The sequence below is a fragment of the Ictalurus punctatus genome, chromosome 13, assembly GCF_001660625.3.
Source record: "Ictalurus punctatus breed USDA103 chromosome 13, Coco_2.0, whole genome shotgun sequence".
NCBI classification, from domain to species: Eukaryota; Metazoa; Chordata; class Actinopteri; order Siluriformes; family Ictaluridae; genus Ictalurus; species Ictalurus punctatus.
The window spans coordinates 4,729,536-4,745,000 of record NC_030428.2 but is presented as its reverse complement, the minus strand read 5'-3'; the positions used below and the strand labels follow the sequence as shown (position 1 = coordinate 4,745,000).

Sequence of the window (15,465 nt, the reverse complement as noted above, 5' to 3'; positions counted from 1 at the left end):
AAAAATAATCATTATTAAAAGAAAAAGAATATATCCATAAAATCACACAAGAATTATACTGAAATGTAGCTTAAAGGGCCCCAGTTTGACTCACGGCAACACTGTAAGTTTGTCCCAGTTTTATTGTTGATTCTGATAACATGTCGGGCGAAACTTTCGGAACATAACAAAACCCAAAAATGGACATAAATGTGATAAAAATTTAAATTAGATGGCAAGATGGCATTAGACAGACGATAGAAAGCTTAGAAGATAGAAGAAAATTCCACAGGACGTCTGGTTCGGGAGTTGAATACAGTTATGTTCCTCAAAATGCTATTTGTTGTTAGAATATGTGACTTATATGACTTCTTTTTCCAGCAAGCGTGTTTTTTCACCATTTTCCAGTGTTTCTAGGACATAAAAACAAAATTCAAATAAATCCAGCTATGAAAAACATTGCTAATATTTTGGGCACTAAACTGATACAGATTCAGATAATAGCACTGCATTCCACCCCTATTGTATATGTATATTTCAGAATGTAGTATTAAGTGAAATGTAGTATTTGATTACAAAAAAAACAAACATGTAAAGCAATGATTAAGAAAAGTGTTGGAAGAAGAGAAGGAATAAGACAATAAAGAAAAATAGAACAAAACACTGCAGTGTGGACCTTAAAATAGTGAAGGCCGTGACAAAAAATTCTCTACTGTTTAGAGGTAATATGGGCTTTAATACAGTTTGTTAATAATAAAATGCAAGGCTAAAATGACGACTAGACACCAGCTCTAGAACTTTGGAATATGTGCTCTAAAGAAATGCTTGTACCAGACTTATTCAACTGGACGGTCTCTCAGTGTTCTAGTATAGTACATGGTGTATGTTCTGCAGAGGAAATACTATAACTTACACCATGTACCTCTCTCTAGTGGATTCACTCAGCACAGTTCTGGTCATCAAACTACTTCAAACTATTTTCAATAGTTTATTTTCGGTAAGCGTTTTATCCTGTTCAGGCTCATGATGGATGCAGAGCCTATCCCCAGGAGCACTGGGAATGAAATGGAGACACACCCTTAATGGGATGCTAGTCCATCACAGGACACAGTGAACACATTCAGTGCATCTATAAACAGGATTTAAAAACATTAGCATTCAGTCCTCGCATTTTTAAAATTCTCTCTCAATCTCGCTGTGCTTTCCTGAATATCAAGCATACAACATATTTGCCAGGAAAGATCAATCAGAAATCTCTCATTTCAATTGGTGTATTGTTTTTTGTTTTTTTATTGGAGACACTTGAAAACTGCTCTTTTCTGCTTCTTTGTGCCAAAAACACAAATAATATTTTCCTGGCATAAAAGCCAATTCACCGAATGGGAAAGGACGCAAGACGCAAAAAATATACTTGCTCTTGGTAGCGGTTATTTTCACTTTGCACCAACTTAATCTAGATGAATTTTGGCCAATGAATTTGCAAATATTAGTTTTGTGAAATAATAGAAAATTAAAATATACCTAACAAAAGCAATACGTTTTCAGAACCTGTTGTGCTGGGACCCCTAACAAGAGGGCAGGGCTGTAGTCTCTGGTCAGGTCTCTGTTTATCATTTATGCTACTAGCATGGAGCCATCTTTTCCACTGAAATATGCTAGGCTTTTGCCTGCTAGAATTTCCTTATTAGCAATGTTGGACCCTCTGCATTTAACCAGTTAGGATTGTTGCTCGTTTAAACCCCATTAGCAGGGATAAACACAATTACAGTTGAGATATGAAATGGCTACTGTCAAGGGTATTAAGTAAAGACAAGGAACTCTGAGGAGAGCCTGAGCTATGTATCAGCATGAAAGACATGATATGATTAATATACATTGTCTAGGCTCTATTAGTTAACAAGCCTAAAGTCCACGTTCAGAGAGAATTTTCTGAAAGAAAGCTTCAACTGTGTGGAAACTGCAATCAATAATGAACACATCCTCACTGTCTGGTGTGTGTTGTTCTGGTGTAAAACATGTATCAGCAACAGAACTGGTATATATCCCAAATGTTTCATAAATTGTTTCATAAAATAGTTAAGAAGAAGCAAAAGAGAAAACTGAATGAGTTGTTTCAGACAGTGTACACATTAGAGATGTAACCATGTTTTTTGAAAGCTTGTCATAAAATCTTGTTGAGATATAAATACGACTCCCACAAAACGCATTCGAATGAATGAGTGATCATGTACTAATCAGTCATAACATTAACAACACTGACAGGTGAAGTGAATAACATTGATTATGTTGTTACAGTGGCACCTGTAAAGGTGGGATATATTAGGCAGCAAGTGAACAGTAAGTTCTCGAAGTTGATGTGTTGGAAGCAGGAAAAATGGACAAGTGTAAGGATCTGAGTGACTTTGACAAGGGCGGAATTGTAATGGCTAGATGACTGCGTCAGAGCATCTCATCTTGTGAGGTGTTCCCAGTATGCAGTGGTTAGTACCTAACAAAAGTGGTCCAAGGATGGACAAACAGTGAACCAGCGACAGGGTGATGGGCACCCAAGGCTCATTGATGCATGTTGGGAGCGAAGGCTAGCCCGTCTGGTCTGATCCCACAGAAGAGCTACTGTAGCACAAATTGCTGAAAGAGTTAATGCTGGCTATGATAGAAAGGTGTGAGAACACACAGTGCATCACAGCTTGTTGCAAATGGGGCTGCGTAGCTGCAGACCGGTCAGAGTACCCATACTGACCCCTGTCCACCACCGAAAGTGCCTACAATCGGCACATGAGCATGAGAACTGGACCATGGAGCAATGGAAGAAGGTGGCCTGGTCTGATGATTCATGTTTTCTTTTACATAATGTGGGCGGCCATGTGCGTGTGCATCGCTTACCAGGGGAAGACATTCACTATGGGAATAAGTCAAGCCGGTGGAGGCAGTGTGATGCTCTGGGCGATGTTCTGCTGGGAGACCTTGGGTCCTGGCATTCATGTAGATATTACTTTCACATGTACCACCTACCTAAACATTGATCCAGATCAAGTACACCCCTTCATGGCAACGGTATTCCCTAATAACAATGGCCTCTTTGAGCAGGATAATGCGTCCTGCCTCAATACAATATTTGTTCAGGAACACTTTGAGGAACATGATAAAGAGATGAAGGTGTTCACTTGGCATCCATATTCCCCAGATCTCAATCCAATTCATGTGCTATATATATAGTCCTGTATGAAAGCCTTAATAACCTTTTCCCGTACTCCCTTGAGTCCACAGTGGGGAGACAAAAGCAGACACTCAGAATCTGATATTTAGAATAGTCTCTCAGGGATGGAACTCAGCAAATCCTTGTATATCTTCAGAATCAAAGGTAACAAGCACAAACAAGCAAGGGAATATTAGGGCTATACATATACCTATAAATAACAGGATGCAAGTCTGAGTGATAAAGAAGAAATAATAATGATCGGGATATAATCAATGACAGGGTGATATGATGCACTCCGACACAAAGTAGAGTTACTGTTACCACCCTGAAGCTGATTTTTATTACCACACACCCTGTGCTTTTTCCTCTTACGCCACAACAAATTGCAAACGATTACATTTTATGTATGTATTAAAGAACATATCATACCATTTATAGTTGTGTTTAATGTTGTAGAAAGGTAATGAAGTGAGGTCCAGTTATCACTTATGTTATGGTTTTTGGGTTTTTTTTTACGCCAGATGTAACGAGACACCTGTCTTCCAAACAGTTCCACTTTCGACTCATCAGCCCACAGAACATTCTCTCAAAATGTTTGAGGATCATCAAGGTGTGTTTTGGCAAAATTCAGATGAGCCTTAATGTTCTTCTGAGTTAGTTGTAGTTTTCACCTTGCCACTCTTACGTGGATGCCATTTTTGCCCAGTGTCTTTCTGATAGTGGAGTCATGAACAGTGACCTGTATTGATAAAAGAGAGGCCTGTAGATCCTTTGATGCTGTCCATGGCTCTTTTGTGACTTGCTGGATGAGTCGTTTCTGTGCTCTTGGAGGAATTTTGGAAGGTCGGCCACTTCTGGGAAGGTTCACTACTGTGCTGAGTTTTTCCATTTGGAGATTACGGCTCTCACTGTGGTTCTTTAGAGTCCCAGAGCCTTTGAAATAGCTTTGTAACCCTTCCCAGACTGATGTATTTCAATCACCTTCTTCCTCTTCATTTCTGGACTTTCTTTCAGCTTTGCCATAGTGTGTTACTGGGTAAGACCTTTTAACCAGCTTCATGCTGTTGAAAAAGTTCTGTTTAAGTGTTGATGTGATTGAACAGGGTTTGCAGTAATCAGGCCTGGTTGTGTCTAGTCCAGATAAACCCCGTTATCAATTCAGTTTCATATATTTTGGAAATTAGCAACTAAGGGGGCAAATACATTTTCACACAGGCCCAGTTGGTATTGCATAATTTTTTTACTTCAATCAATAACATGATCATTTAAAAACTGTATTTTGTGTTTACTCATGTTGCCTTTGTTTTATCTTTTTGACTTTGTTTTCATTTCTCAAACAATGTAGTATGAGATATACACAAAACCAGAAGACATCAGGACAGGGGCAAATACTTTTTTACAGCTCTGTATAAACATATATGTTACTTAAATGCTTCAGGACCTGAACATTGATGGTTTGATCTAATATGCTCTCAGACGCAACACAGTCTACACAGTGTTTTTCCTGCATAACAACACAACACAACAATATAGGATGCAGTAGGTATGTCTTTGATGTTGTCAGTATCGCTGTTTTGTTCTGGGTCATTTGTTAAAGATACTATCGCTTACATAAGACTGCACTATATCATCATGATGTAAGGGCAGTTTGGCTGGTTTCTGGAATGAGGGATGACTTACAGAGTGTGCTGTAGTGTATGCAGATGAGTTGGATAACCATATCTCTAGGTTTTGGAGATTTGAAGGAAAAAAATTGATCAATTGATCTTCAACGCAGTCCGGATGCAGACCCAGCAAAATAGTTCAACAGAACCAAGCGCTGTAGCAGAGACGTACTTTTCTAATCACGGACCACTGCGGTTTCTGCATTTTATACCAGCAGACTTGCAGCTTATCCAATCACATGCATTTATACTTGAAAACTACTTGAATTGCAGGAAAACTGCAATTGCAGGAAATTATGCAGTGGCTTATAAATCGGTAGGAGAGATTTAATGATATGGCTAGTTTAATAAAAGTTGACTATGAAAACAGGATGTTTAAAGGCCAATGGCACAGAGAAGTATATGTTTATTCCCTGTTTTAAGTTCAAGACGGAAATCTTATGCATTAGGTCAGTGGTGCAAGACAAAAGTGGTAATATGTAGCACCAGTGTGAAATAAAATAGAATCACTAGCAGAATCTCTCCCTCATAAAAAAAAGAAAAAAAAGAAAAAAGATCGATATGTGCCTAAATCTAAAACTATATATAACACAAAATCCTGCCTTAAGTTTAAAATCCCACTTGTTTTTCTTCATCTTATAGCATGAGGTCTGTGTATAGTGGTGTGTGAGAGACTGTTGTGGGCGTTGCCTCATGGGAGTTGGGTGTGTGTCGACCATTACCTCACACACACCCAGACAGAGATCTACATACTCGTATAGCCCCCTTGCTGACAGCCAAAATCTGGAGGTGTGACAGAGTCTGTGCTTGTGCGCAGTGTCTGATCGATACACACAGTTGTTTTTGGACGAGTAGGGATTTCCTGGAGCTGGTGGAATGGCATGGTTCAGAACAGGTGTGTTATCCATCACTGACTCTCTCTCTCTCTCTCTCTCTCTCTCTCTCTCTCTCTCTCTCTCTCTCTCTCTCTCTCACCCTCCTTATGGTTGTACTGCAGAGATAACAGAAATGCAGAAATCTGTTATTCTCGCTGTCTCTACTCTATCTCGCTATATCCTAGGAATTGAAAAGCTTTAGGCTGTGTGTGTGTGTGTGTGTGTGTGTGTGTGTGTGTGTGTGTGTGTGTGTGTGTGTGTGTGTGTGTGTGTCAGGCAGCCCCTCAGCAACTATACCATCCTCAGGCACACACTGTACTCAGTGAAGCTACCTGCTTATATAAGATGCTGATATATAAACCCTCTACTCTTTGTCATATCACTTTTTTTATTCTACAGATGTGCCAAAAGTCACTGTACACAGGGGAAATGAACACTTTTATAGTCAAATGACTTCCAAAATTTTTCATACTTTTCATCCTTATATTTTGAGATGCACCCGTATGTATGTGTGTGTGTATATATAACAACTGAGGAGTGGACGTCCACCAACACCCACTGATGAAGGCGTGACCGTCGTGGTGCTGGCAAACATAGTCCCCTGTGTTTAGAGACTTTTGGGACACCCTGTAGTTATTTTATTTGTCATATCTATGGGCTTTTTCTGCTGTGATGTGGTAGTCATGAAGCTGACATACTGTATAACTAACGAGAGATGAACTTACACGAGTGATTCTTCATGGAGTCTCAAGATCAGCGCTTCATTTAACTCCCACTATCGTTCTGCCTCCCTCTCCATCAGGGGAAGTAGGTGAGGAGCTTGGCCCCCCTCCTTCAGTGGATGAGGCTGCCAACACGTTGATGACTCGCCTTGGCTTCCTGCTCGGAGACAAAATGACCGAGGGCCCTCCGGAGCTGCACTACAGCATGGATGAGGCTGAGGACGCGCAGGTAGGCCACTTCACTTCACTCTGAGAGACACTGTAGATATTTGAGGAAGAAACAGCTGTTTAAAAATGTTTGTTTTTACTTGTTTTGGGGGTTTTTGGGGGTGCAATTCAGAGTTGATATCAATATTTTTGTGGGGAAAATTCTGTATTCCGAGTCAGGTTACACACATGTTTAATCCATAGCAGATTTCACAAATGTTCCGTGTGTAGTTTACACGTCCAAGGTTGCCAGATGAGTAGCAAGTGTGACGGGGATTTTCTATAGCAGCTAGACGCCTTTAAACGCAAGCACTTGCCTTTAAACCCGAAAACAGTCAAGGTTTTTTGGTTTATTTGAAAACTTATAAAATAGCACTTGATCCAGCGCTTCCTATTCATCCTGGGATGTATCCTAGGAGCGTGTCATTTAATATTTTAAGTGATGAAATACCAAAATAATAATCAATTTAAAATAATTGTAGTTCATAATATTATTCATTAAAAAAAAATTCAATCCTTGAGATAAACTTTAAAGAGATGATACAGTTTATTACTCTAGTTAACAGTGTCATGTTCTGTATTTAATATTGGCCTTAAACAGCTTTCCACAGCATTTACAGCCGAAACCAAGAATTTCAGCTTGACCTATTGGTTACATCATAGTCTCAGACAGTGGCGCTGGACTTTATAGTGCTCCTCGCTTGAGCCAATGTATCGCACAAAATATCGGTAACTGAGACACTCCTCCGTTTTAGTTACACCCCGTGTAGCTTCTGAATAGAGTTTAAGCCCGAAGAGATCTGAATACCGCTGTTCACGATTTCTGTATGAAATCCTCATTACGTGCTCCGAACTCATTTCCGTATACAGCCTTTAGTAATTAAGTATTATTATTTATTGATTTTTGATTTCAGGTCTATTCATTTCACTCTATTGTCACTTGGTTTGTTTTGTATTACCATGTAAAGCGCCTCGTGATTTTATTGGAAATGAAAGGTGCGATAGAAATAATTATTTATGTGACAGTCAGTGGCTCCAGGGAATGAATAGGCTGAAGGGAAAAAATGAGCCAGGATGGAGGAACAGAGCAAGCCCTGTCACAGTGTGTGACAGCCGTTTTGGCTGAATGGGATATACAGAGCCAGAGCCAGAACTCGTCTTCTCTCTCTCTCTCTCTCTCTCTCTCTCTCTCTCTCTCTCTCTCTTTCTTTATTTATCTGTCTCTCTTTCTCTCTCTCTTTCTTTTTCTCTCAGTCAGTGACAGAGGAGCGCTCTGTGTGTGTGTGTGTGTGTGTGTGTGTGTGTTTTAATCAGAATCCTCTCAGTTAGAAAAAATAGACCCCTTTATTCTTTCAAAAGGAAAGAATGTTGTTCACGCTGCTATAGCATTCTGCTTTTGATTATTATTATTATTATTATTATTATTATTATTATTATTATTATTATTATTTGTAGTAGTAGTACTAATAGTAGTATAACTTTACCAATTCCACTTTGTTCAACCTGTCTGTCTCTATCATACAGGTTCACTAGCCTTAAATGTCTAATGATAGTGTTAAATGTTGAGTGTAAATATTGTTGTTGTTTTTTTGTTTTTTTTTTGACTTGGATGAAGAGTTGATCGTGTTGTAGGACCACGGCTCAGGATTCACAACTCCAGACCTTTCATGTTACCGTACATTCCTTTAGGAAAATAAATTTAGGGCATCTTTGTTTACATCAGATGTACTTTTAAAACAATCAATTAGAGACAGATTTTACTTCAGCTTAATTTAATTCACTATATCAGAATTCCAAATGCATCAAAAGTTTAAATACCCCACGTCGACTGTCTTTTTAAACGGTCTGAAAGTTTGCAGAAGGAACAGAAATGATGTAACAAGACGCTTCTGATTGGCCAATCATCATAATTAGGTGTTAGAGTCCTTTTCCTCCATAGTAGCAATTTCCAAACAACTGAAGGACCAAAAGCATCTTTACAAACAATTTCATGCAAATATAAAAATCTTGGGACCGCATTGTTGAGGAAAGAGACACGAACTTACTCCAAGAGATGAACGAACTTTGGTCCGAACTTCAAGGCGACAACAAAGGAGTTGAAGGAATCAGAGGTATCAGGAACCAAAGTATGTACCATTATAAGAGTCCTACGTCAACATGGCCTGAAAGGCTATTGCTCAAGGAAGCAGATCCTGGCATAAAAGAATCCCGACTGAAGTTTGCAGTTGAAGCCTTTTCGAGGCGTGCTCTCTCATCAGATAAAACAAAAATTTAACATTTTGGCCATAATGATCAGTGCTATGTGTGGAGAGAAAAGGTTGAGGCTTTTAACCTGAAGAACACCATCCGAAATGTGAAGCATGGGGGTAGTGGCACCATGTTGTGAGGGTGTGTTGCTTGCTTTTAAGACTGGTGCACTTAAAAAATAGATAGCAGCATGAAGATTATCTAGAAATACTAAGGACCTCAAGACCTTGGAAATTTAAGCTTGGGCACAACTAGATCTTGTAGCAGGACAATGATTCTAAACATACTTTAACCCTTGTGCGTCCCTACGGACATTTTGTCTTTTTTCTTTTTTTTTTTTTTTTGTCTGTGTTAATGCAAACAGCATAAATTTTGCAAAAGGTGTGTATTTTTATGGGAATTTTAATATTTCACCCTCATTTTAAATTAGGTACACAAAATAGTTACACACACAACCTTAAGGACAAAAATGTCCCCATTGAAACCCATTCAAACTCCAATATTTAATTCTTTTAATAATGTGTACTATTTTCTTAGGTTTAGCCTCTGGGGGAAAATACAGTGGGGGAAATAAGTATTGGACGCGTCAACATTTTTTTCAGTAAATATATTTCCAATGAGGTTATCCACATGAATTTTTCAACAGACATCAGAATTAACTCAAGAAACCTGAAAAAATAAAGAATTCACAACATTAAAGTCCTTAAATAAAGTGGTGTAATAAAGTTAATACTGATGTCTGGTGAAAATGTCATGTGAATAGCCTCATTGGGAATATATTTACTGAACAAAATGTTGACGCGTTCAATACATCGAACCCCCACTGTACATGCTTTTGCTTTTTTCGGATTCTGCTGTATTATAGAGCACCGCAGACCATCTGACTGAATGACGCAGCTGTAATTCTGTGGGTGTGTTTGTATGGATTAAAAGTTGCTTAAGTTGCAAAATGAAAGTGTTGAGGTGGACGTCACAAAGCCCTGATCTGAATCCAATGGAAAAATTGTGCGATGAATTTTTTTTTTAAAAAGTGTGTTTGAGCAAGGAGGCTCACAAAGTTCTGTTACACCAGTTCTGTCAGGAGTAAAAGGTAAAGAAAAAAGAAAAAAGTATTGTGAGAAGCTTGTCCTTAGTGGTTAGCACGTTCGCCTCACACCTCCAGGGTCGGGGGTTCGATTCCCACCGTGACCCTGTGTGTGCGGAGTTTGCATGTTCTCCCTGTGCTGCGGGGGTTTCCTCCGGGTACTCCGGTTTCCTCCCCCAGTCCAAATACATGCATGGTAGGCTGATTGGCGTGTCCAAAGTGTCCGTAGTGTATGAACGGGTGTGTGAGTGTGTGTGTGATTGTGCCCTGCGATGGATTGGCACCCTGTCCAGGGTGTACCCCGCCTTGTGCCCGATGCTCCCTGGGATAGGCTCCCGGTTCCCCGTGACCCTGAAAAGGATAAAGCGGTATAGAAGATGGATGGATGGAGAATCTTGTGAAAGGCTACCCCAAGAATTTGATTGAAGTTTTTGAAAATTCCACCAAATACTACCAAAGTGTATGGAAACTTTTGACCCACTTAAAATCTGATTTAGTAAATATAAGCTGAAATAAATCTGTCTCTTATGGAAATAAAGTAGATACCCTAATAGACTTATCCCAGGAACTGTATGCTAATGGCAGTGTGTGGAGTTGTGAAAACTTAAGTCTGAATGTCTTTAGCTTAGGTCTTTGTAAACTTTTGGCTCCGACTGTGGAAACCCGAAGGTCTAAGAAGAATAGCTTTTCAAAGTAGATTTTAATTTCCTGCAGATTCTCTTCTTTTAGACTCTATCCTGTTCCATTCCTCTCATGTAGTGTATGTTCAATATTCATTTGAATAGATTCCGTTTCACATTCAAAGCAGTTTACCTCTAATTAGAGTATTACTTTATGCCAGCTATTTGGATATTATGTTGTTGCTGTTTTTGTTTTTTTCCTTGAATGCATTTTTTATTCACATGCTTTAGCTCTGACGGAGCCGTCATTAAAGCGCTGATACACTGAGAATTGCCTGCGGACTAATGTAGGCCTTTCTCTCCTCAAAAATCAGACGAACAGTAAATATATTAGAGAGAGAAAACAGCGTAAATGAGCAAATAGCAAAAACTTAAAGCAGGAATTTTATACAAGAACAGTGTTGATGAGAAGAGCTGAGGTTTATAATTGACTGAAATATCGGCTGCTTAGTTTATGGGCACTAGTGTTTCTTGTTAGAAAGTGTGGATGTGCAAAGTGAAAATGACAGAATTGATGGATATGATGGCGTCACTGTTGCCTTAATGAATTTAAGAAGATCCAAACTGAATGAAGGCTAATTTAATTTATATTAATAATGATCTGACAGTTTTAATTATTTCTGGAATATAAATATGATATGCATAGAACGTTGATATGTATAGAACTACATTATGAATATTATAAATGAAACCCCTGACGACCCCATGTGGCTAAGAACCGATAGCCTAATGTCTGTGCCATAGACTCCTGAGCTGGTGGAGTTAAGTTAGGCTTCGTGCTAACATGCGGGGACAGTCAGTAAGAGCTGTGTGTTGTGTGTTCAGGGTGTTGGGGTGAGCGCCAGGATGAGTCCATGCTCCACTCTGACCAGCAGCACAGCATCTCCTCCAGCCTGCAGTCCCTGCTCCACTCTCCCTGCTGGAGCTCCAGGACAGGCCGTGAACAGCCCCAGCTCCACGCTGGAAAGCAGAGACAGTGGCATCATCGGTGAGTTACACATCAACATACACACATATTTTTTGGTTTGCTGCAGTTTATAAAACAATGAACAGTGTGCATGACTAAGAAGCACTGACGTGGACATTCCGTGTCTGATAGTGTTCATTTATGTGGCCGAGTTTGCGTGTATTTTTCTGCTCATCTCGAAAAAATCATCATATGACAGACTACCCAAACCTCAAATAATAATTACGAAATAATATCCTGACTAAATAGGTAAGTCATTTCCACTACAACGTACAAACTCTATATACAGAACTGCATCCAGAACGCTTTCCAGAATTTACGCCACAGAAGAATTTACGCCACCTCTTAATCCAAATCTCACCAATGAGCGTAAGCCCCACCCACAGGACAGGTTTGGCAGCGCATTCATAAATCATGATTAGTGAAAACAAAGCTTAGAAGACTGAAAAATCACTCATACTAGAAGCCTAATTGCTGCTGTAGAATTCTGACAATCAACACTTAAAATACACACGATATAATGCAAATTTAAAAGTACACAATAAACATCTAATAAGAAAAGTCCTGCCTGAAGCTGTTCTAATGCAAATAATTCAGCTGTGCTGAAAAGTCTCTCAGTAAACGCTTAGTACAGCATAAAAATTCTGCCCTATGGAAGAATCCCTGAAAGAACACATTACACAGATATAGAGCTTAATTTACAAACACCTTTTCCTGTAGAACTCATGAAAGCTCAACATAAATATGTTTTTCAAAATTGCATAGTTTTCAATATTGAGGCTTCAGGATCATACGAACGTGAAAGTTATGGTGTATGAGTAGAGTCGCAGTAATACTTTTCTGCTTTCAAACAAATGAATCATTACTTAGTGGTACACTATTGTTGCAGATATTCAGTCAAAGCCTTCTGTTCCAGGTTAAACACATTTACTTAAAAAAATGCAATTGTAGCTCGGCAGATTGTCTTTATCCTTTATTCATGACTGTTGTTTTGCCTTCTCCACATCCCTCTCTCCACTCATACTCAGCCACCCTGACGAGTTACTCAGAGCCTGCAGATCGCAGTGCCAAGCATGGCGAGGGCACTCGCGCCAGCAGTCTCAAACTTTGGCACTCACAGCGTGCCACGCTCGACTCTGGCCTCTACCGCCTTGACGAAAACATGGCTGCCTCCACCCACAGCCTCAACAAGATTCCTGAGCCCAGCTCCACCCACCACTATTCTCACCCCACCCCCCTGTACCTCATGCCTCGCCCTAACTCTGTGGCAGGTAAGTCTATACCCTAAGGCCTGTTCCCATTAATGGTTCCCAATCTATCTGGTTTGTGGTTTGTCAGAAGTGCTTCCGAAACCTGGAGCATTCAAGATATTTACTAACAGTGGGAGGATCTTAGCTGTCCATCAAACAAGGAGGCATGCAAGATAAGATAAGAAAAGATAAGATAATACTTTATTAATCCCCAGATGGAGAAATTAGGGTGTCACAGCAACAGCAAAAATAAATAAATAAATAAATTAAAAATAATGTTGCTAAATAGCAAGGAGTGGTCTGGGAAAAGCTTGTGTTTTATTGTCTATTCAAGTAAAATTCTTTAATTAAGAAGAATGACAAGCAAGATCATATATAGTCGGTTTGAATATTTCTTTGAAAGCATGTTCTGAATAAACGATTGAAAAAACACAGTTTGGATATATATAATCAGTAGGCTACTATGTAATTCAAGGCTTTTGATTTTTTAACCAGTTTAAAGGTGAAGGTAAATGTGACTCATCTGAAAATGAAATGTGCAAGATTCTTTAAGAATATAGTAAGCTGTTAAAAGATAAATTAATGTACAAAAATCCTTAAACACATGCATGTAAACATGAATTTCTGTATTTGCTTTTGGGATTAATAAAGTGATTTATCTGTCTGAATGTATATCTATCGATCTATCTATCCATCCATCCATCCATCCATCCATCTATCTGTCTATCTATCCATCCACCCATCCATCTATCTGTCTATCCATCCATCCATCCATCCATCTATCTGTCTATCTATCCATCTATCCATCCATCTATCTGTCTATCTATCCATCTATCTATCCATCCATCTATCCATCCATCCATCCATCCATCCATCTATCTGTCTATCTATCTATCCATCCATCCATCCATCCATCTATCTGTCTATCTATCCATCCATCCATCCATCCATCCATCTGTCTATCCATCCATCCATCCATCCATCTATCTGTCTATCTATCCATCTATCTATCCATCCATCCATCCATCCATCCATCTATCTATCTATCCATCCATCCATCCATCTATTTGTCTATCTGTCCATCTATCTATCCATCCATCCATCTATCCATCCATCCATCCATCCATCCATCCATCTGTCTGTCTATCTATCCATCTATCTATCCATCCATCCATCCATCTATCTATCCATCCATCCATCCATCCATCTATCTGACTATCTATCCATCCATCCATCCATCCATCCATCCATCTGTAAACATTGATTCCATAATTTCATATTTGCCTCTGGGATTAATAAAGTGATCTGTGTCTCTGATTGTATATCTATCAATTCATCCATCTATCCATCTATTCATCTATCAGTCTATCCATATGTAAAGACTGATTCCATAAGAAACATCTCCATTACCTGAAAGAAAAAAGCTTAGTCTCATCCTCAAATGATCCTCCCATGGGCCCGTGGAATGTCTGATATGTTTTGTACATTTTTCTGGTTCCACTCTTCAGAATGTTGAAGGCTGTAATCTGATTGGCACTCAGCACTTTCTACTGGGAAAACAAACGTTTGATCTTTTGTGCATTGCAGAAAATCAGTTTCAGAGCAAGATGCAGTCACTGGATTGAAAAAGTGTACGCTTTTATGAATTATGATTCGGTGTTTGGTGTGAAGTGCATATTCCCATGTTTATCAATGGCTATCAGAAAAGATCTGTGGTTGCTCATCTCCTAGCCACTGAAATGGCTTTTTTCTGTGCATTCTTGCCTGTATTTAGTGACAAAATGTACCAGCGTCTCTAGTGAACGCTAAAGGTCTGGCTTGTGAGACCAGCTATGGCCCAACACTGTTTGTGATAAATGCGCTTCAGGAGAGTGTCAGACGTCTCCCATTCAATCACACATCCCTACTGACCATTCACTTTGGAGGACGGGACAGTTTCAGAGAGTGACTTTTTCAACCACATTCTACTTTTCGAACAATCCAAAGGCTTCAGAAGCCTGTTTGGAAGGAAGCATTACTCAGGTTGGCATGGTACTAGTGCATAGCAAGTTGATGATTTTAGCTATTTATTTATTCTAAACGTTTAGTTACTCTAAGGACGGTTTGCTATTTATGCAATTACGTTAACGGTAATCATGAAAATAATTTCTTGTTATGTTGACAAAAAGACTCCACCCCCAAACCCCTGACCAGCAGGGTTTTTCTCCTCACAGCTGATTGGTTTTGCTGGTTAAGAGCTGTTTCTTTTCTTTTTTTTCCTTTTTTCTATTTTTTGTTGTTTGTTGTTTTTGATAAGTGTAGAACTATCTGCAGTAAGCCCTAGGCCTCCAGCTTCAGCGGCTGCACCTTATTAGTAGAAAATGGCTGCTTGCTCTGCTAGTTTTGTTCCCTGTCTGTTGTCATGGCCGATCTTATCCTTTTCTGCAGACACCTTTTCTAATACAAAAGTGGACGCAGGAAAGGAAACCACTGCGTGATTTTGTCAGTAGTAAGCAGTATATTATCCTATATGAATTCAAGTTTCCCAGTCAGTGATATCATTTCACTTCCTGTTTGGCGTCGTTACTCTTTATGGCATTAATCCATTATAG

General features: G+C 39.3%; 1 protein-coding gene across 11 annotated transcripts in view; it reads left to right on the top strand.

Moving 5' to 3' along the window:
* The window catches only part of tanc2b (tetratricopeptide repeat, ankyrin repeat and coiled-coil containing 2b), a 210,984-nt gene that overhangs the window by 156,813 nt on the left and 38,706 nt on the right, over positions 1 to 15,465 (top strand). For all 11 annotated transcript variants that reach the window (XM_053685064.1, XM_053685057.1, XM_053685059.1 and 8 more), the window contains 3 exons: positions 6,520 to 6,668; positions 11,483 to 11,645; positions 12,653 to 12,895. In XM_053685064.1, the coding sequence (XP_053541039.1) occupies positions 6,520 to 6,668; positions 11,483 to 11,645; positions 12,653 to 12,895 (555 nt within the window). The remainder of the gene's footprint in view (positions 1 to 6,519; positions 6,669 to 11,482; positions 11,646 to 12,652; positions 12,896 to 15,465) is intronic.